Here is a 23,730-nt window from a genome sequence, read left to right as displayed (position 1 = left end):
AGGCTGGTACAAAGGTCACAGCTCCTAGAAACAGTCTACCACTTCCTCTTCGTCTCCCTCTTGCGTGCACAGTACTGTCCAAATGCATCATAACAATATTGTTACATGTGGGTTTTTTCTTATTGCCTTAATGCATAAGTTCGCACCCTTAAGTTGATTCATCGTTATAACCAATATACTGTTATATGTGGTATTGTTATAAGTGGACTGTAGCATAGTAACTGGTGGCCAATGTTTTCAAAGCTATCTAGGGTGGAAAGGACACAAGTGCGAATGAAAGTGACAGTTATGAAGAGCCGGTAACCGAAGCAAGAATTTTGACAGCATGGGAGGTTAATCAGGATTTGACAATGTGCATGTTTACAATGCGTTGCTCCCCTTTTTCACCGCGGAGTATGCCACGAACCTCGGTGCAATAATGTTGGTTGCAGTCACACATTTTGTCGGATGAAGTGTCACAAAGTACAGTAGAACCTTGTTGATACGTTTTTAGTGGACTGTGGAAAAAAAAACGTACAAGCAGGGAAAACGTAACCTAGAGGAAGGGCTCAAATCGCTACAGCTTGTCAGAAACAGCCTGAATGACTGCCAGCGCAGTTCTTACATGTCTTGGGGCTTGTACTGTGACCAGCAACAGCACACAGGCACGCGAGTATAATTAAGAGACACGTATGCTTGAATGCATGACACGGTTCTACTGTGCCGAAGCTGACTAAAGAGAACCGGCAATTGTGAAACACAAATAAGACCCTTGCTGGGCCCAAAGTAAATGCAGCCCTGTACTTGTTCCTGGTAGGTTTCAATGTTCACTTCTTCAGATACTTCGCCAAGTGCTTTGTGTGTGCTTTCTCCCAATGTATGTTCAGCACCTGGCTTGTGCAACCTTGGTCGTTTATTGGAAACTCCACTAGCTTGCTGCAACGAATTGATTGCTTTTTGCAGTGTGCAAGAGCCAGATTCTCCCTGCATCATTATATTCATGTGGCAGCCACTTTTAAATCCAATGTAAAATGTGGAAACACTACAGAATGGCACTGTACCAAATGGGGACATAATACCTAGGAGTCAATAGGATTTAGGTCAGAACCACAACAACACGACATTCCAGCCGGGAAAAGACAACAGCGTGGAACGTATCAATGCAGTTCCATTGTACAGTCGAACCTACTTATAACAGTATTCAAGTGCCACAACAATGCCATTGTTATAGCCGATAATTGTTCTAACTGGGTTGCATGAAACACAAATCAAAATGGGGGATGGCGCAGCAGTCCCGAGAAAACTATAATGGGGGATAATGGGAGGGGAGGGGTCAGTTTCCCTTCCCACCACCTTCCTCCATCCAGCTTCTGATTATGTTGACTTGTTGAACTGTTTAACGCTGCTTCCTGCGTGCTCTGATCATGTGTTGTTAACAAGCCATGGCTGTCGGTGTTCAAGAATAGCACTGCTATAACAACTACAAAGAGGGGTCATGGGTGGCAAGTGACATACGAGCTATGCCGAGGCATCGTTTTGGTGGGCCCAAAAGGCACCTTTTTAAAAATGCAGGATGGTTGCTGTGGCAGCATCTCAGCTTGAGAAATCCAGGAGAAACGCTGAGACATAATTGCCACAAGCATTTTGCCACGTTCTTCCCACTGGCTTGCATGAGAAAACTGCATGTCTGTCCGCCTTGCTTACATTACGCAAAGCTTGCCAAGATCCTTCTCCAAAGCATCCAGGTGCTCCACATAGTGAAGCAGAAGGTGCCTTGCGAAAACAAACTCATGAGGGACTGAATCATCTACAGGACCTCTTGCAGGGACAACGTTGAGGCAGCCTGCCCTACCGTGTCAGCACTGCCGTCATGGCTGTCACTGTCGCTATCCGATGCAAGCACACTCGCAACGATTGTCTCATTGGTTAGAAGCACTTAGTTTCCAAATGTATAGCCGTGCGCTTTCTTTTCACTGGCAACATTGTGCATTGCCGATGATCAGCTGGCGGATCAGCCATTTTCCATTTCGGTGGCAAGTCAAACAAGGCTGAGAAACAGCGCAGCAAGGTACGTCTTCGACGCAACAAACAAAGACAAGCACGAGCGATTTAATCCAATAGCAGAATTGCGCAGAATGAGGGCCATAGAATAAAGAACCAACTGTGAGGGCCCAGCGAGCAATCTGGGAGCAGCGCCAGCAGCATTGTTCATTCATGTTTCGGAGGGTGGCGTAACACAGCTGTGGATGCTGCCCATTCGTGTTTGGAGGGGGTAGAAGGGCGACGGGAGAGATGCGCACGAGGCTAGCGCCCGCATCTCTCATGGAAAGAAGCACGCTACGGCAGTTGAGGTGGTGGGCGATCGTGCAGCTGCTCGCATTTTCACTTTTTTTTTTTCTTTTCAAAGATTTTGCATTCTGTTATCTTCCAGCACGGACACTCAGCAGTCAGACTTCATCATCATAACCGATAATGCAGCATGGGGACATTGTAGTAAGCAGGTTATTTCCCCATAGAAAAACACACAAAAGTTGACGGTGTAGCAGTTTTTCATTGTTAAAACTGGTATTGTTATAAGTATGTTTCGCAGTATTATTGACTTCCACTGTATAGGCGAGGCACAGGCACATGCTGAATAATGACAACACAATAGACATTTGATTGCAATCATGTAATGCAGCAATGCAGGAAAATTTTATTTCTGCTTTTCAGACGCACAGTAATACCGCGTTAACTCGAAATTGCATACAGTTAGACCTCGATGTAACAAGATTGGTAAAATTGGCAATTTCCTTCGTTCTATCGAAATTTTATTGTGTTGAAATTCAACCTTTTATGCAAATAAGTACAGTCGCTGATCGATTTTTATTAAATGAAAAGGGGGCCACAGAATTTTCTGAATTATTGGGCAACCAAAAAAAAAAAACAAATTTGATGAGAAAACAATTCATTTTGATGAATTTGGAAGTCGGCAATAAATGATTCGGTTTCATGCCACTTACAACAACGATATCCTCGTGGCGGTACAAATTAAGCGAAGCCATCCACGCTTGCACGTGCACTCCACTCCCTCAGATGATAGCATTGCTCGCACTGGGGCGACGCAATCGTGAAAAGTGCCGGCAGTGGGGAGCGAATACTTCGTCTGCTTCTCGCTCCAATGCTCACTGAAACTCAAGGTTACGCAACCTCCAATACTAAATGCATGAGAAGACAGCTTACATGATGTCATGCCGTTTCGATTACCTCTCAAGCAAGTTGCACGGCTGCGTATGCACTCAGCCGCACTCACAGCCATGCGTAGCCATGGCCGAGACGCGCGCCAACTTGCTCCCCACTTCCTCCCCCCTCGCCCTCTTGCACGTGCTTGATCATGTTACTGCGAGCTCGCTTCCCTCCCCCTCTTTATCTTTGCTTGTGTGGGAAGGCAGCACTCATGAAGCCGCCATCTTTCTGGTCCCACCGTCGCATACTTTCCCTCGCACCGAAAGCACACAGTGCACAGGGCGTGATAGGATCTTATCGCACTTTGACTTTATACGGAACATGATGCAGCTCCACTTTGGCAGTCACTCTTGTCACGCAGCGCACAATTTAAGAGGTGCATTTGCAAGCAGCCACTCGATCATTTGACCATCTGCATCCACAGAAGTTCCCATTTAGTGTCTCGGCATTCCTTTGCGGTGGCAGTGAAATTTCGTTATATTGAAATGCATACAAACACACTTCGTTATATGGAGGTTCTATGAACAGAAAGTTATGAAATGTTAAACACTTCTTTATATTGAGAATTTAGTTATGTTGAAGCTCGTCATATTGAGGTTTAATTGTATTGAAAAATCAGCTGTCGAAATTTTCTGCGGCACTGTACTATTTTACATACGTGCCATGTATTTATTGCCCTTTTTCTTAAAGTATTTTCGGGGTAAATTGTGGATATCTCGACTGAGAGTGGGACAAGAACTCCGCTGCCGGACCGTTTAACAAGCTTCATGTGACGCTACAAACGGAGAGGGCAATTAAACAATGGTGACCATGAAGGACATCGAGAGGTACTGACATTAGGCGAAACAAAAAAAACATGCTTTGCTTCCTGCGAAGTAAAGTTGAGTGCAGCGGCAGGAACGATCAGCTCATACGATGTGTGAAGCAGCCCAAGAACATATTTCTAGGTCTAGGTGTCCAGAATAGCACCCCCGACCGGACCGCCACAGTGTTCTAGAGGCGTAGTGCCGAGATCGTCCGCGATTGCCTCCAGCTTCCCAGCTGGTGTTTCTGGCTCGTGAGCATGTGCAACTGTTTCCCACCAGCGTCCATGATTGCACGTAACAGCATGCCTGTGGAAACCAGCCCCTTCTGCTCGTAGCTGCTGTTGCATAGGCACAGAAAGTTGTCCCCAAGTACAGCAAACTTGAAGCCCGAGAGGTGGGAGGTGGTGGGTGGGTGGTCATAGAGGTGGGCAGTTGGCCATAGTGGAGGTCGGCAAAACCACTACTACCCACCGTTGGGAGAACCCTGGTATATCTGATATATAATTATATGTGGTATCATTAAGAGTGGATTGCACTGTACTATGTTATGTGACACTGGTGTTGTGGAATGTCATGCAGTGTGGTGGTGTCTCGATGGACTTCACTTCTGTCATTGGTGCGCCGGCACCTTGAGAGGCGGGGCATCCCCTGTGTCACCATCCAGGGCAGCATTCCCGGCCACCAGAGGGCGTCCCACGTGACCAATTTCAACCAGCAGCGGGGGGGACCCACGGTGAGTCGCCTGGTAATGCAGCAGTGGCTAGGTTAGTGAGCTGAGCTGCCAGAGCTCTTTGACCATGTAACTCAAGTCTCAATTGCCTTGTTGAGCCTTTGCACCATAATGTGCCATTCAGGATGAAACAAAGTGTTAGACGTTTACATTTGCCATATCGCTTAGCGGAATCAGAATCGCTTTTATTGTGGCAGTAAGAGTGATCACAAGACATTTATACAGTTAACCCTTTGCGGACGTGTGTCAGGCCCACGCTGCCATGTGAAAATGTCAGCTCCGGTCACATGTTGGGATTCGCCCAACACGCTCGCTCGCTCGAATTCTCCGTTTATTTGTATTGGTTGCGGCATCTCTCAGAAGCATTCTTCAACTGCTCATTGCAGTTTTTGTTGTCTCCAGATGAGGGCAGCACTTTTTCAAATGCATTTGAAGAGATTTTTGCGGGCAAGTTGTGGTGCCTACTGCTAACCAGACAGTGACGTTTTCTGTCCAGGCATTGTGTGGATGTAACTCGCGGGAGTTTAGTGAGTCTGACGATGATTTCGGCGCCAAGGAGGGCTATGTGCTGCCTTCAGAATGTCATCAGATATCGTCGGATGACAGCATGTCAGAAGAGACTGACTGTGATGACTCGGGAGCCGATGGTTCACGTGGTTTTCACCAACAACGTGGTGCAGGCGGCTAGAGACTGTACGCTACATATTTTAAAGATTTCAAAAATATTTCCTTCACAGTGACAAATTCCAGCTCAAAGGTTGCTTTTTCCAATCTTCACAATGAGCTTGATTATTTCCAGCTGTTATTTACCAATGAGCTCATAGAAGAAATTGTTCAAGAAGTGAATTGGTATGCCATCGAGGAAAATTGCAAGTGTGAGTCCATTTGAGGCTTTGGAAAACATGGCAGTCGATATCCGTACATCAAGTTTAAGGCGTTTTTGGGTTTAATAATGAACGTGGCACTGAACCTAAAACCTGACATAAAAGTATTTCAGCCAAAATACACTGATGAAGATGCCCCTCTTCCCTATGGTCTTCACTTGCACCAGATTTCTTGAGATATTGGGCGCTGCATGTTCGCAAGCCAGACCAAGATTCTCCAAACAGACAAACATGTAACAGCAAGATCAGAAATGTTGAGTGCATTGACAGAAAGTGCCGAGAGCATTTCGATGCAGGACCAAAATCTGTGCTGACGAAAACACTGTTGGTTTCAAAGGTAGGGTGTAAGTCAAATACAGTCGACTCTCATTACAACGAACCCTGATAATCCGACAAATAATGTTTGTTTCCGAAACTTTGGCTGCGATGCATAACAATGTTTTTGCAAAGAGCAAGTGAGAAATGTTCAAAGCAAAAAAGCAAACAAAAAAGGTTGCAGTGTCACCCAAGAGGCAAAGCATCGATTGCAATAGCAAATTAGTAGACAGCTATGCGAAGTAAGGATGGTAGTTTCATCGGCCGTATAAAGTTGTAAGCATTCACTTACTAGCTAAATTAACAAGCATGGTGTCACGCACACACAGGTAAACATGAACACATCTCGCCCGATAATCATGGGAAGTTACTGTCAAAACGTTGGATTGAGGAAACACGGTAGCAGCAGCGAGTGAATTGACCTTCGTGCTGTCTCTTGCTTCATCACAAACTAAACGTCAAAAGCACAGCACATATGAAGCTACCGGCACTGGGCGCACTTTGTCCGCATCGCAGATCGCTTTCAAGATACGGTGCCCATGCAGACGCGCACTTTGTCCACATGACAGATCGCTTTCAAGATATGGCACCTGCATGGCCGCGCCATAAGCAGCAGAACCCTCCCTCGCCTCCTCCTGGTGCCTCGCAGGCGAAAGAAGCTGGCGCTCTTCAGCTCTGCCTTCGTTACTTGGGCGTGCCGCGATCGTTGGCTGCCCCTCGCAAGTCAGTTGTCAGCCCATGTCGACACAGCAAAAGTCCATTTTATATGCCTGGTATTGACAAAAATTGCCATTAATTTCATCCACTGTAGCCGATAGTCTGTTGTAGCACAGTCTGTTCAAAGCGAACTTTGTTGCATTAATAAAATAGGTAGAGCAAACTAAGGTTGAAATATGCTTCGTTATATCCGAAGGCCTGTTGTACGTGGGTTCGTTGTGACGAATGTAGACTGTATTATAATCCACAAAAACCAACGAAGTGGGGCCTTTGTGTACTGTATTTGCATTCGCCGACTGCAAGACTGGGTATGTTTCAGCCTTTAAGCCATATTATGGAATCCCTACCACAGAGTGCTTCTGTTGACCGGACCTCCTGTTTACATGCTTCATTGTTCTACACCTCCCGTAGAAAGTGCTTCTCACCAGTGGTGGTTCTGGGTACCACTTGTACACTGACAGGTACTACACGTCACCACTGCTTGCCGAAGAAATGCTTTCGAAAAATGTGTGCCTCACAGGAAGAATATGCTGCAGCAATTACAGAAAAAAAAATCAAGAAAAGTGAAGTGGCTACGTATTGACATGGTGACTCATACATGGCCCTTGCTTTGTGAGGTAGGCAGGTCACCGCAGTGATGCAAGAGATCACAAGAAAGCAGTCTCGTGGTAAAATTGTTACATTGCAGAAATGTGTTGTCGTCTGTGACTTTACAGCGAACATGGGGGCTGTCAACAGGCGTGACCACTACTGTGCAGGCTATGCGGTTGCACGTAAATCAGTGAAATGGTAGAGGAAGCTGTTCTTCTGGCTGATTGAGGTTTCTCTTGTGAACAGAGACCTTTTGATGAAAATGCAGTTGGCTGCCAAAGGCATCAAGGCACTGAGACACCTCTCCTACTGACGAAAACTTATTGAACCTCTTGTTGAAGACATCTCATCAAAACTGAAGAGGTGCCTGTTCGAAAATTCCCAACGGGATGAGTGCTTGGATGGCAATCCACAGTTCATATATAAGAATGCGAATGGTAACAGCAAGTACTGTGTTGTGTACAGTGATAGAAAGAAGGTGGCAGGAATGAGACTGTTTTCTACTGCCAGACATGCAGTGCAAATCCTGGCCTCCACCCTGGTGACTGCTTTAAGCATTACCATACTGTGCTGAAGTACCACTGACGACTAAGGGCATCGAGAAATATTTGTCCACTAAATCCCCTAACATCTGTTTGTGTACCTGAGCGTTTTTAACGCGATAGCGTTAAGGAGCTCGTGTCGCAGAAAAGCCGGTGTCGTCGGCGTCGGTGTCGGCGTTTGCGGCGTTGACCGTGAGCGATAAATCACGGCAGGCACTCCATAAATAAAAAGCAACTTCCAAGATGGGCTGGGTGGGAATCGAACCAGGGTCTCCGGAGTGTGAGACGGAGACGCTACCACTCAGCCACGATTTCGATGCTTCCAAAAGGTACAAACGCGCCTCTAGTGAATGCGGTGTTGCCTTCGAAACGAGCCGTGGAAAGTTATACTGTGGTGTATATCGGTAATTATGAACATGTAACTTACAGAAGTCGCAATTACACGAGTAGCGAAGTGCGTTTCGCTGCATTTCTTCTGCGCTTTCCGCACACGGAGAGCCATCTTGCGGCAAACACAGAAGACCCCCTCCTCTCCATGTACGGCGCTGCCCCGACAGATGGCGCGCCACGCGCGCATTGGAGCTGTCGCGGCTCGGACTCTCTCCCCTGACAACGCTTCGCCTTGCTCCCTCTGTAGAATCAAGCGTCCTTCCTTTCTTTAGATCACTTTCTCTCTATCTCTCTGCCCGTGCCGATCACGACGTTTGGCTGGCGTGCATCATTTCCCCCTCTGGGATACCGAGTTCTTTGGTTCGCTCCGCTTGCTCAGGCGCACGTTTCGTTGCTGCGCCGAACACCGCGTTGCTCGACCACATGGCTCGACGCTCACCGCCTCCGATGCGGGGCGCCTTGTAAGTGATGGCTGCCCTGTAGCCCATTGTCTTACACCCCTTGGCGGGTCGACGGGAACGCTGTCGCGTTCCACTCTTGAAGGCGAAGCTTAAGCGTCCTCCAATTTTTTCTGCATGGCACCTAAAAAGCACAGAATAGCTTCTGACTGGAACTACCACAAATTTGGTAAAGACTTATGACCACAAAGGGGTAAACCTCGATTATAATAAGTCTGTAAAATAGCATTTACTTCATTATATCGAAATTTTATTATATTGAAATTCAACCTTTTATGCTTATAGGTACAGTTGCCACCGCATTTTTTTTAAATCGAAAGGGGCTGCAAAATTACCCAAATTTTCTAGCAATCAGGAAAAGTAAGTTTGAAGAGAAAAAAATATATACAGTTGAACCCACCTAAAGCATTATTCAAGTGCCACGAAAATTTCATTGTTATAACCAATAATTGTTATAACTGGGTTGCATGAAAAAATCAAAATAGGGGGATGGCAGAGCTGATGTGAGAAAACTCTATAGGCGGGGAGGCCAGTGCCCCTCCCTACCACCTTCCTCTGCCTGGCTGCTGATTGTGTTCAATCGTTTTAACTGCTTCCTGGGCGCTTCGATCGTGTGTAACAAGCAGCGGCTGCCGGCGTTAAAGAACGGCACTGCCATAACAACTGCAAAGAGGTGTCACGGGTGGCAAGCGATATGCGAGCACTGCCAAGACATCACTTTCGTGGCCCCAAAAGGGGCCTTTTAAAGATAGCAAGAAGGCTACTGCGGCAGCCTGTCAGCTTGATAAATCTGCAAGAAATGCTGAGGAGAGATCGCCACAAGCATCTTGCCACGTACTTCTTACTGGCTTGCACGAGATAAGCCTATGTCCATCAGCCATGCATGTTTTACATGAAGCTTGCCGACATTCTTCTCCAAGGCATCGAAGTGTTCCATGTTGTGCAGTGGAAGGTTCCTCGTGAAAACGAAGCCCAGGAGGGACTGAATCATCTGCAGGGCCTCCTGTGAGGACAGCGTTGAGGCAGCCTGCTCTACCAAGTCATTGCTACCGTCATCACTGTCGCTGTCTGATGCAAGCATGTTCGCAACGATCGTCTTATCGGTTAGAAGTACTTATTTCCAAATCTATAGCCGTGTGCTTTCTTTTCACCAGCAACATCGTGCATTGCTGGTGATCAGAGGGCGGATCAGCCATCTTCCGTTTCAGCGGCGAGTCAAGTGAAGCTGAGAAACCGCGTGGCCAGGAACGACTTCAACGCAACCAACAAAGACGAACACGAGCGATTAAGGTGTTTGCAGAACTGTATGGAATGAGGAGCCAGCGAGCAACATGCAAACAATGGGCGAGCGAAGCAATTGGCACAGTCCATTCCTGTTTCGGAGGGGGGGGGGGCGGCGTAGAGCAATGGGCACAGCTCATTCGTGTTCGGAGGGCTGGAAGGTCGCTGGGAGAGAACTGCTCGAAGATGGCTGGAAAATAAGTGCACAGCGGCTGTTGGAGCAGCTGCCCATTGTGCAGCGACTCAAATTTCTCGTTCTTTTTTTTTTCTTTTCAAGGATTTCGCATTTCACTACCTTTCAGCTTGGACACCCAGCAGCCAGACTTCATTGTTATAACCGATAATGTGGCATCAGGGTATTGTAGTAAGCAGGCTATTTCACCATGGAAAACATATAAAAGTTGACGGTGCTCCAGCTTCTCATTGTTGTAACGGATATCTTGTTAAAACCAGGATTGTTATAAGTGGGTTTGACTGTATTGTTGAGCTTGAGAGTTGGCAACGAAAAATACGAAGCGAAGCCACTATCACTTTTCAGCTCCAATTTGCCTCTGCAGTTGATAGTGTTTGCTGTAGTGGCATGAAGCTATCCTGAAAAGCGCTGACAGTAGGGGGTGAATGCTTCATCTGTGTCTCACTCCAACGCATCTCCAAAACACGAGATTACACAACCTGAAGTACTAAACATGCAGGAAGACGGCGCATGAGGCCATGCCGTCTCAGCTCGCCCAGCCTTTGTAGACATGGCAGAGTGGCTCTAAAATGGCGTGCAAGGTGTGCTCAGCTGCGCAGGCACCTATCCACAGTCGTGCTTGTCCCCCACTCCCACCCCCCTTCCCCTTGTGCACTTGATCACGTTGCTGTGAACTCGCTCTCCTCCCCCCCGTTTCCCTTGCCTGCACAGAAAGACGGCACTCATCAAGCCACCGTCCTTCTCGGCTCACCTTCGCCAGCTTTCACTCGCACACAAAGCACCGGGCACAATATGATCTTGTCGCACTTGAACTTTGGAACATGATGCTCCTCCGCTTTGGTAGTTGCTCTTGGTCTCGCATCATGTGATTTGAGAGGTGCGTTCGTAAGCAGCTGCTTGTGGTTCAAGCATTTGACTGTATGCATCTGCAGAAGTTTCCATTTACGGTCTCAATATTCCTTCGCGGCGGCAGTGAAATTTCATTTACATTCAAATTGTGTATAAATGCACTTCGTTATGAGGAAGTCCTAAATACATGGTGTTCTATAAGAAGTTATAAACAGTTCAATAGTTCGTTATATCGAGGCTTTCATTACATTGAAGTTTAATAAATCAAGGTTTAACTGTATATATGAGGAGGTCCCTAAGGTAAAAGCTATAACCTCTTTTCCAAGCTAAACATAAAGCAAACAAGACAGTACTTGCAACAACTGGTAAACAAGAAGAAGGTAAAGGTTTTGTGACATAATTAGCATAGCTAGATAAATAAACTTATGTGAATTACAAGCGTATAAAAGAGTGCTGTTATATAACCTTTTTAAACACATAGATAACTTAATAGTATAAATAACGCATGACAGACACAGCTGAATTATCAATAAAGTAAGCATGATAAGCACATCCAACAGCAATATTACGATAGCACAACAAATACACGTTGAAAGAATGTTTGAGTAGAAAGTTAATGAAGCATTAGCAAAGGATAGAATGCATTCTTTTAGTTGTTTTGTAAATTCATGGATCCCAAATGTTTTTATTTCTAGTGGTAGTATGTCCCAGAGAGCGGTGGATGAGAGATGGACATTTTGCTTGCAATAATTAGTGTGCATTTTGGGTTGAATGAGGTTCTTGTTTAATGCGAGTCTGGCAACATTGATATTTACTAGAGAAGATTGGGGTATCCAGCTATTGCATTGTGTGTTATTGATTTGTCTGAACTAAAACATACCAAGGTTATATTTAATAAGCTTTCCAACCGAGGTAATGTGTCAGTTCATGATGAATTTGAGGCATTGTGGTTGTATGGACTAAATGTAATTACCTTGAAGACTTGGTTCTGCAAGATTTGCAATGGTTGGAAATGGGTTATGTATGTGTTTCCTGGGCAAATAATGCAATAGTTAAAGTGAAAAAAAAATGAATGAGAAGTATAAGGATACTAGTAGTGTTACATGGGTAAATATGTGTTGCGTTTTTCGAAGCACCCCAATCCCGTAGGTAATCTTCTGTTTTACTTTAGCTATTTGTTTGATAAAATTGAGATTGCAATCAGGTTCAGAAACAAGATAGAAGAAAAAACTTGTAGGGAGGGGACTGGTGCCAAAAGAAATTGAAAAAATCGAGAGAGGTATTTGTTGATGGGGAAGTAAACGCAACAAATTTTGTTTTCAGTGGTTTTATCGATAGCTCGTTAGCATGGCACCAGCCCAGCAAGCTGTACAAGTCATCAAGTTCGTAATATAGAGCTGTAAGACATCAGGCTGTTCCTTGTACCACTATGGCTTGTTTTGGCTGGGCTTTCCTTACGCTAGACTTTCACCTTTCACCGGTCGACACTGTGACTTTTTTCCTTCTCTTCGTCTTGTTTCTGCACAGTGCCTTCCTGGTGGCAGTATTGCGCATTTTGCATGGGACAATTGGACAATTTACTGAGGTCACATGCTTTAATTGATGACAATGCAGGCAATGTGTCTTATGTAGAGGCATTTGTGCGTGAGACCTTGACTCTCTGGCAGAGAATAGAGTTTCATCGAGAGGAAGGGCACGCAGCCTTCTGTTTCAAATTTCAGCTGTTCTTGTGCAGTGCAGCTGCTTTATAATTTCCAGACATGATTGCCACCACGTGGTCTATGCGCTGCGCTTGTCTGTTCACAATGGCCATACCTACTGAGCAGTCCTTTAACACGGTATCGCATGTGCTTTAACTCTTTCCCTACCATGGGGAAAATAGGTGTTTTTTGTAGGTTATGGCATATTTTTTTTCTCAAGGAACTACTGCAATCAATATTTTATGTAGTATGTAAACAAAAGGCAGAATGAATGCACTTTTCATGTATAAAATTTTTATTAACGAGACATATGTCATAAGGAAAATATAAATTGCCAAAATCAAGACTGCAAATGCAAAAGTTGTGGTATCGTTCCCCACCTGTGGCAAATTGTTTTTTCATCCCCATTCATTTCCATTAATTTATCCTACCTTATTTCATTTATTAAGCACAAGTTATTTCCCCTATGTTGTCCTTGGTGTCAGTGTTTGTTGGCTTCTTATGATATGACTAATGAAAATTGGACCCCTCCGTTAACCCCCTTTCTTGTTTATTACATAACGAGGGTCTCGATGTTCTGGGCTGGCTTGCATCGTTGCCAGTCTCAGAGTCAAAGTCCGCCGAAAAGGTAGCATCCTCAGATTCGCTGCTGCTCAATCCGTGTACGCAGTCAGCCGCAAACGCAGCAGAATTTCGAGACCTGCAATCGTTCGAAGCACATTGCGCCTCTCCCGGAGGCGGCAATTTTTGTTTTCTGCTTTGATGATTGCCAAACTTCAGAGTGCATTCAGAAATCAACACCTGGTGGGGAAAAAGCGAACTGCTTAGAAAACGAAAATATAGTTCTCCTTCACGTCCTATGGTGCAGAGTATCCGTGAACACCGCAGAAAGTCTTGAAATCGGCGTTTCAAATCATTGATAGCGGACGGCCGTTTTTGCTTTCTACTTTGATGAGCGCGAAAACTTCCAAGCGCATTCAAAAATCACCGCCTGAGGGAAAAGGCGAACTGCTTAGAAAACAAAATAGTCCTCCTCCTTCACGTCTGATAGCGCATTATGTCCATGAGCAGCGCAGAAAGCCTCGAAAAGTGCGTTTCAAATCATAGTTCGCAGGCTAATGATGCCCAATGGGTGCAGTACGGAAATAATTAATGAGTGTTTGCAATTTTAACATTCTTTTGTTGTGTTGTTTTCCTGTTGAGATGTAAAACTACTGCTTATCCTATACTTACATTGTTTTGTTTATATCCTTGAACCTATACTAGCCTTCACGGCTATGTGTCAATTATGATCAAATTGTGTATACTTTATAAGACCGTGAATAAACTTCAAACTTTCATTATTGCAGAAATATGTTTCCCGAGTGTGGGAGCTTAACATGTTGAAGTGTATGCCCTTATGTTTCCGTGAAAGTTTTCCACCCAAGTACCCTTGATGTCATACTCTAGCATCGTACTGCAATTTCCTGATTGGCCGCCTCCTCATTTCTTCATACCTTTTTGCAATATATTCTGCTACCTTTAGGTGGAGGCCAGAAACAGAAATGCTGGTTTGCATGTACAGATGTTGCTGTGCATGCTTCCTACAAGTCTTTAATTATCGAAAACGCTCTTCACTGCTGCACTTTGGAGCTGTGCTTTGTCATGGTGTTAATAGCCACTCCCTGTGGACAGCTAGAATTTCCACCTTTATCTTGCATCGTGGTGCATATTACCCATGCAGAGTTGAAGCTCGTTATAGTGAAGTTGCATGTGGCACAAAAATACACTTATTATATCTGATATATTTACTGATATACATTTGTTGCACATTGATATTGGCAAGCAACATTTTCAATCGACTTATATATACATATCCAATTATTAGTTATATATTAGTTATGTCCAATTATTCGTTACGTCAAGGTACAAACGTAGCATTGACATTGTTTGTGGCCTCCTGTGAACAGTGCTGTGCGTCTAGTACTGAAAGAGAGAGATGTGTTATAGTTTTATGATGTTCTGAGCTAGAAATAGCTACCCTGCTCTGAAGCCAACATTCATGATGTGCCCACCTTTCTTCAGGTGATGCTGCTCTCTCTCGAAGCTGGCGGCGTGGGCCTCAACCTAATTGGTGGCAATCACATGTTTGTGCTCGACGTACACTGGTGAGTAGAGTGAATGTAGGATGGGCAAAGCTAGCCTGGCTTCATCAGTGGTCGAACGTGCATTCAAGGGCAACTGTACAGAAATGTAACTTTCGGTGAATTGGTTATAAATCAGTAGTATGTATCAGTGAAGCAATCTTGGCAAAGCTATGGGATTGATAATTGTGTAATTTTCTTATTAGCAGCCTCTAAACAGCACCTAAGCAGACAACACATGCACCTGGTGGTTAGCAGCTATGGCATCACCTCCTAGATTTGTGTTGTTTGGGTAGGTGCCGCCTAATCTTGGAGGTGATGCTGAAGAGCTGGCAGCACTTCTGAACGATCTAAACTTCTGGCAAGTGATAACAGCAGTCTTCTTTCCATTTATGTTTCTTTTTTTCAGTTTTCATAATAGAAACAGTTATTTTTTACAACCTTTCTGTGATCGCCGTCATTCTAGCTTTGTCATCTGTCACTCGTCATACAGTCATCGTCACACCACCATCGTCATACAATCCTCATTCATTTGTTGTCACACTGCCATAGTGAGGCCATCGTGGTCGTTGAATTGTCGTCGTTCCAGCTTCATGGTTAATCTAGCTCTTGTGCTGCCGTCGTCACTCCTTCCACTCCGACCCAGTGATCAAAATTGTCTAACAGCTTGGGCCACTAGGTATGTGTTCGGGGTTGTGATACTGTCGTGGTCATTCTGTCGTCATCCTTGCAGCTTTGTCATCCAACTCTCGTCATGGCATTATAGTCAAGCCCTCATCGTCACACAATCATCGTCATGCCATCGTCGTCATGGTGTGGTTTCATCATTGTCATCACTTCAGTAATGTCATTCCATTACCTTCATGCAGCCTTTGTCATACCGCCTTCCTCGTTCCATCGACGTCAGTCTTTGCCATTGTATTGTAATCATACTATCATTAAATTGTGATTAGACCACCCTTTTCATGCCCTCACAGTTAGAAAGCTGCTATCATTCCTCCATTGTCAGACCGTCGTCATAATGCCATCATGGTCGTGCCATCGTTGTCGCACCAGTTTTGTCATACAGGTTTCATGATGGAGTCATCGTCATCCCATTGTCTTCCTGCTGTTGTCATCGTCACTGCATTCCTGTCATGCAGTCGTCGTTGTGCATTTGTTATACCGTCATCTGGATGCAATGGCAGTCATCTCATCGTCATCATTGCAACTTCAGCATCGGACTCTCGTCGTGCCATTGTCATCAAGCCATCATTGTCGCATTGTTCCAGAATTGTCATCACTTCAGTATCGTCCTCCCATTGCCATCGGGTCATCATTGTCATACCACTTTCGTCGATCCATCAGTGTCAATCCTTGTTTGTCATTCTATCGTCATCATGCTGTCATCATTCTGTTGTGATTATGCTGCCATTGTCATGCCATCATCGTCATTGCATCATTGTCACATATATGCCATCATGCATTCATTGTCATACCGTCGTTGTCATGCCTTCTTGGTCATGCCATCGTCGCGATTCCCTCTCCTTCATCTGATTGTCATCATACAGTCATCGTCATCTCATTATCTTCATGTTGTTGTCAGGTTGTTGTCGTCAAGTTGTTGTCATTATACCATCATCATAATAATAATGATGACATTTCATTGTCGTCATGTCGTCGTCGTTATACGCCTTTGTCATTCGATCAGCATCACTCCAGCTTCGTCATTCCATTGTCATTGCGTGGGCGTCATACAGTCGTCATGCCTCCACGATCATGGGCTACTTTGGCAAGCAAGTACCATAGCTAAGTGGGACGATATCAGAGTATGGGTCATATAGCTGAAGCAAGGAAAGTCTGATAATTGCCACTAACCTTAATAAATAAATGGAACTTCAGGAATTTGATCTGTCGCTACATTGCTTGATTGCTATTTGCATTACCATCGAGTGTCATCATGAGATTAGTTCTGCTGTAATTTTTTCCTTGTGTGTGTGCTGCTCTCAGTGCTATGTTTTATGTTTGACCGACTTGCCCAACAACAGACTTCTATGAAATACTGCGTGGGACACAGATGAACAGCATTGCCTGAACAAGGAACAATGGTTAGGGACGGAGATGTATTAATGTGCACTGGCACACATGCCAGAGTTGCACAGTGGCAACTCCAAAGTTGGAATGATTCCAGAATCATTCCACATTTTCAAACACCTGGGATGGAATGGGAATGTAATGGTAGCACCATTGTGGCAGATAGATGGGAGCCCAAAATTTCGGAATGGAGTTGGAATGGAATGGGCACATAGTCCAGGAGTGCTAATTGTTAATTTTAAGCTAGACTACAAAACGGGCAAATTGTCAGACTGAACTAGACATGGCTAATTTATGACATTTTTCGGTGTTTGCTCAATATGGCTCTTTCAGTATGCACATAGGTGATTACCTCTACCGCGGTAATTATAAACGGCATGGCATTCTGTACATTCTACACTTCTGATAATACAATGTCGAAGGGCATTTAAAGACAGCAGTGTTTAATTGAGTTAACTTTTCATCTTTAAGTTAATGAGTTAAGTTAGTAAACTCCTTAGCTTTAGTGGACTTCTAAACATTTAACAGGAGTGGGACTCCTGCGCCGGATGTGCAATTGTGTTACAAGCACAAATACCTGTGCCAAACTGCGCCAAACACACAAAATTTACCGAAATCGCCCCATGCTGCTCCAGAATTGCTTCGACATGTGCACAAAGCGAGTGGGTTCGTTCTCCAATATAGAGTGCAGCCATTGACATTTCACCCACCGCGCAACAATGCCTCCCTCGCACATTCTCGTCGTTTTCGTGCTTATAACATGGACTTTTCGGTGCTTATGGCAAGCTCCCGGTGCACACGCGGCCACTCCTGGCATGACCGTGAAGGGCTAATGGCGGATTTGGAATAAAAACAGATTGGAATAGTTTCACGTTATATCGGGAAGTTACGCGTAATGTGCTTTGAATCACCCTGGTCTGTTAGCAGTGGTGGTCCAACTTTCGTGTCATTTTACTACAATTCGACTTGCCTGCTCCTGGCTGCGCCCGCTCAAGTGTCATTTGCGCCAACTGCGCAAAAGTGCGTTATTCTCACGTTTTCGCGGCAGTGCAATGGTTTCAGTAGGGTTATGTTATGCAGCTACTCTACTATACGAATTGATTTGTGAACATTCAAATAAAGTCACTGACTGATTTTCCTGATGGCTGGTTTTTCGCACAGGCCCGAAAATTCGGACACATTCGCGGCACGCCATGTAGCCCATAAAGTCAATGTATAACAAAGTCTGAATTTTTGGATGCAAAAAACCTTTGCGTTTGATTTTCCGAACTTTTTGCTGTGACCACAGATCTAAAATGGCATTAATCAAAGCCACACAAGAAACCACCACCGCGGTCATGTCAATTATCCTGCCACTTCGAACCAGCTCTCTCGCACGCAGATGCGCTGATAGCTGTAGCCACCACTGCGGCAACGTTAGGCCTAGCTGCTTTGACATTAGCTACCAGTTTTGCAGTTTGGTGCCGTGTTTTTCATTGAAGCAATTCGTCCCTGTTAACAATGGCGCCGCTCTGCCTTTGTAAACCTCGCCAATGGCTTCAAAGCTGGGAAAGTACGGAGCATTGCATAATGCTAGTTCCTGAATGAGAGCTTCGCCATAGTACTGAATGGTTACGCGGTGAAGCATACGAAAAGTGGAAAGGGGCAATTCTCACTGGACAGGGTATGGTTCCCTTACTTATACATGCATGCACCCACCATCTCCTATCACAGTACGAGCACTGATACACCTAATAAGTGTACTGGCAGGCCTTTAGACCTATTTAGAGCTTTTGGTGCACATGTTTGTTCTCGTTAGCCTACAAATTTTATTTGATTGTTTACAAAATTGCCAACCCAAATAAGTATGTTTGCAATATAGTGTGCACTGTATACCGTCCGTGGGAAGGCAAGCTCAATTGGTTGCTGTTGGCTTTGTGTCTTTCTTCACTGTTGAGCAGCGCTTACTGATTCCACAGTAATAACAAGCTTTGCCAAATAGTTACAGATTACTGATGTACTACTACAAGTGTTCCAAAAAGACCAATTTTCCTGCTCTAAAACTGCACCAAAATATGCTGTTGTGGCTGTTCCTAAACTGCTCAAGAATGACATTTTTTTTTTGTCCAGAAATTGCTCCAAATCCTAAACTGACTGAACCACCACTGATTATGAGGAATGACTTTCAATAAAACAGTAGTTCGTAACTGGCTTCTCTGTACAGTTTGTTGGTGAAGCACATTCCCAGGCACTTCACCCACACTGTAGATACATCAAAGAAAAATGTAATTATAAGATAGTGACACATGCACTTGCCTATCTTTATCGGGCGACCACGTTTCGCTGCCTAACAACTGTTATCGCACAGCGCGGGACGCGCCTGCTTGTATCGGAAGTTTCTGGAAGGTTGTCGATGCTTCTATCCACTGTCTGTTGTCGCCGAACCTTTTGTTATCTGATTTAATCGCATGACACGAATGGTATAGAACTTTGTGGAAGACACATGGGTCCCAGCAATTAGTCTGGAACATTCGACGACTGCTGTATAAAAGCCGACGCGCTTGACCCGCTGATCAGATTTTGACGATCGCCGACTCTGTTCGCCGTTGTTGCCGTTCTTTGTGTAGCCTGTTTTTGTGGGCACAGGTTTGCCGAATTAAAGTTAGTTTCGTCTTTCACAGTATTGCTACAGTGTTCTTCATACGTCACTCCACGTGACAATATCTTGGGCTACTTCTTGAAATTTTGGTCTCACTATTGCAGAATGCATGTTTTTTGTGATTGCTACCACTAATTAAAAATCTACGGGCAGTATTGCAATAAGAAGTTGCAGTTTCACCCGAAAGGCGAAGCATTGATTGTGGTATACAAAGTAAAGTTATAGTTTTTATCAGCCGTATAAACTTGCAAACATTCGCTTACTAACTAAATTAGAAAGCATGGTGTCAGCGTGCATAGGCAAACATGAACAGATCACATTCAATGAGCGCGGACATGCTGTCATAACACTGGGGTGAGGAAGCATGGCAGCAGCAGTGAGCGAACTGACCTTCATGCTGTCTATCGCTTCAACGCAAACTGATGAGGCGAGAATGCAGCACAAACAAATGTATAAGTCGTCGAAGTGCCTGGACTCTGCCTTCAATGCAGATTGCTTTCAAGATATAGCCTGCACGGCTGCAGAATGCGCAGCACAACGATGCACCCCTTTCTTTTCTACCCCCCCCCCCCCCCCCCCAGAATCAAGCGCACGACGGAAGATGGCGCGCTTCCTTTGCGCTTTCCTTCCTTGCGCGTGTGACGTTTAGCCCCAAACGTGTGCACCCCTCGCACGCTTTCACTTGCACATACGGTGTGCGGCGACGGTGTTGTGTTCCTTGCACTTTATACGGAACATTACAGCGACGCTGATGCCAACGGCAAAAATGCACCTGTAGTGTCCACATAATTGCTATTGCAATAAAGTTTGCATACGCTGTGCAGTTTCAGTATCAGTGTAACCTGCTTCAAAATTCAGCTTAAGACAGTTGCAATACAGCGCTCATGTTGGTTTATTCTGTGTTTCATTGTGGTTTCGAAGTGCACTGCCATATTGCATTATTCCACCAAATTTCGGACTTGCCTGCTCCACACTGCTTCAAAATGAAATTTTATCTGCTCCAAATTGCTCCAAAATCAAATTTAGTCTGCTACAAGCTGCTCCAATATCGCATTTTATCAGCTTCAAATTCAGGGTGTCTACCAACTGGGAATTCTCAGGGGTCTTGAATAGTCTGGAAATAATCAGGGAAAACTCATGGAATTTGTGCTTCTATTAGGGAAAATTAGCTGTAATTTTATTGAAAGGGAACGAAAGTCGCACTAATGCTGCCTCAAGTAACAGAGAATAATTGTAAGAAATCGTCTTTGACGTTGTATTGTGGGCTGCAAGAGTTTCCAGTGTAGTTAACGACCGATTTTCTGGACACGCAATTTTTGGGATATGCCCGATAAGTCGGACAGCTTCGCGGCATCACCACGTACTACATAGAGTCAATGTATAAGGACATATGAAATTTTGGACGCAAGAACCATTTGCCCTCCGATTTTCCCAACTTTTTACTGGGACCGCAGGTCTGAAATGGCATTAATCAAAGCCACCATTGTGATTATCTCGCTGCCTCGAACTGGCGCTCTCGCACGCAGATCCACTGGCAGCCGTAGCCACCACCACGGCAATGCTAGGCCTAGCTACTTCGACGTTCGCTATTGTTATCAATTCGCCACTGTTAGCAATGGCGCTAGCTCAGCCTTTGTAATCCTCGCCAATGGCTTTGAAGCTCGGAAAGCACGTCGCGTTGCATAGTGCCGGTTTCCGAAAGTGTGCTTTGCCTCAATACAGTAGTGTTACGCGGTGAAGCATATGCAAAGTATTACGGTGAAACTTAAGTGTGGGAAGGAGCAATTGTCACAGGGCCCAGTATGTATTTCTTAATTATACAGGCGTGCACCCGCCGTCTCCTGTCACTGTACGAGCACCAAAATACCTAATATGTGTACTGGCAAGCCTTCAGAGCGTTTTCGGACGTGCCTGTGGTGATTTGAGCCTTTCATCATCATCATCATCAGCCTGGTTACGCCCACTGCAGGGCAAAGGCCTCTCCCATACTTCTCCAACAACCCCGGATTTGAGCCTTTAAGGGCAGTAAAAGACATGCATTCATTTTTTTTTTGGACTGCCAGATTTTTCAGGCGTTTTCGCGGCCCCTGGAGAGTCCGAAAAATCAGACATTAACTATACATCTCACCAAGAGGAACTTTCAAGTGGCCTGAGCGGCGAATGCGCGGCGGAAGGAGGATGAGGACAGAAAGGACAGACACTGAGGAACAAACGGAAAGGAAGTGTGCTGCCACTCTGAAGGAGCTTCAGCTAAAAAAATTAAGTGGTAGCTGACGCCGAGATGCAGCTGTTCCTCATCCAACCAACATAAACTCTTTAAAGCAGTGAAATGCAACACTGAGGCATTGTGTGCAGGCTGAGAGTCTGTTGGGACAAGTCAGGTTGACTTTCCAGCTACTGAGAGAGAATCTCACTTGTGATAAAGTTTGGGCCTCATACCAACTAGCTTGCTATCAGTTGATAGAAATAGCTCATATTTGAAAATATCTGCTTTTGTTGGCATCTCTTTTTATTCGTATTTGAAAATGTTTGACTCTATTTGCAATGGGCTTTACCACTTTTTTCAAAGATATTTTATTCGCTGTGCATTTTACTAACGCCTCCTTTCTGTTTTCTTTTTGAATAGAATAAACAGTACTCCTTACTATTCAAACTGGATTAAATTGTTTTTTTCCTTTTTTAACATGTTTACTAGAGAGTGACAGCATTGGGCAACATGGTATCAGTCCATCTTGACATTAAACGAAGTTCTATGTCACTCAGGGAATCTTGCAAAGGCACTAAGGGAAAACCTGGAAAACTTGGGGAATTTGGAAATGTCAACTTGGCAGACACTGTGAAACTGCTCCAGAATGCAATCTTACTTGCTCCAAAAATTGCTCCAAAAATTGCTCCAAATCAGTGGTGGGCAGTCCCACCACTGATTTAAGCATAATTAAGCATAACATAACAAAGCCATGCTTGACCTACAAGAAAGGGATGCAGGCCTAAAATAGCGATGTCACAAATTCTTACACCTCACACAACTCCAAGTGGTTTGGAAAACGTGCCATATTTTTTTCACAGACTGTGCGATAACAGGTGGTGAGAGTGTCCTGGAAGATATTGTCGCAACGTCAAAAAAAGGGGGTCAAAAGAGAGAGATAGCAAAGAGAGGAAAGGCAGGGAGGTCAACCAGACGAGCGTCCGGTTTGCTACCCTACACCGGGGGAAGGGAGAGGGGAAACAGAAAGAAAGAAAGCGGGATAGAGGGAACACTGTCTGTGCACGCAGCAAAGTGCGTGGAAATCAGTCAAGTCAAAGCAAGTGCTCCGTCGATACGTTAGGCTGCCGTCAATCTTGGTGGCTCATAGCTGGTGATGCACGTTGAAGTCACCACTGAAGACCAAGGATCTGATGGGCGTCAGCAGTACGTTGCAGTGCGTGGAAGTATATTTTTTTAAAGCTAAACTTCAGCCGTTCTGACTTCAGTGCGAATATAATGATGCGGGTGAGCCATGATGTATACTCAAGTGTTGCAAGTACTGAATTGAGAGCATCCAGCACTTGCATTGCACTTCGCGCTGACGGAGTGTGGAGGTTATTTAAGAGCCTTCGAAAGGTATTCATCAGAGACTGCAGCATCATAACCACTTGCCGGTCTTCTTCAGGCAATTTGTCAGGAACACGCGCTGTTCGCTCTACAAGCGTGCACAGCTGTATCACTTGATGTGGCCCCGGCTCTGGCTGTGGCATCAGCTGCGGCATCGCCTCTGGTTGTGGCATCGGCTGCGGTATCGCCTCTGGCTGTGGCATCTCCTCCGGGTAGGCTTCGGCTGTGGCATCAGCTGTGGCTTCGGTTGTGACTTCCGCTGTTGTTCTGTCTTTTGCTGTTGTTTTAGTAGTGAGGACCAAGTTATATTGTTCTCTGCCATGGCCTTGTCAGATTTAAATTGAATTGCCCCAGGCCTAGGGGGCAGAGGACGAGCTGTTGTCGGATGGGGTGTATTTTTCACAAAGGCATCAGTGTTCTTTGAAGTCTGGCGGCGTCGGGAGCGTAGCTTTTTGACGGCTTCAACAGCTTCCCAACGAGACGATTGGTCTCTCGCCATCTGCTTCAATATCGCCTTTTCCTTTTTCATTTTGGTGCAGTCCTTCGAGGAAGCATCATGGCACCCAAGGCAATTGGTGCCTTGGGTGCCATCCCAAGGCCACTGCAATGCCACAATTGTATGAGGCTGGGACACATGAGAACAC

The 23,730-nt window shown here is 45.1% G+C and overlaps 1 protein-coding gene across 4 annotated transcripts in view; it reads left to right on the top strand.

The window, feature by feature from the left end:
- LOC139054860 (transcription termination factor 2-like) overlaps positions 1-23,730 on the top strand; it is a 117,549-nt gene that overhangs the window by 84,283 nt on the left and 9,536 nt on the right. For all 4 annotated transcript variants that reach the window (XM_070532528.1, XM_070532525.1, XM_070532527.1 and 1 more), the window contains exons 14-15: positions 4,590-4,743; positions 14,725-14,807. In XM_070532528.1, the coding sequence (XP_070388629.1) occupies positions 4,590-4,743; positions 14,725-14,807 (237 nt within the window). The remainder of the gene's footprint in view (positions 1-4,589; positions 4,744-14,724; positions 14,808-23,730) is intronic.

Source organism: Dermacentor albipictus, chromosome 1 (genome assembly GCF_038994185.2).
Source record: "Dermacentor albipictus isolate Rhodes 1998 colony chromosome 1, USDA_Dalb.pri_finalv2, whole genome shotgun sequence".
Taxonomy (NCBI): Eukaryota; Metazoa; Arthropoda; class Arachnida; order Ixodida; family Ixodidae; genus Dermacentor; species Dermacentor albipictus.
This window is presented reverse-complemented; position numbering and strand designations above follow the sequence as displayed.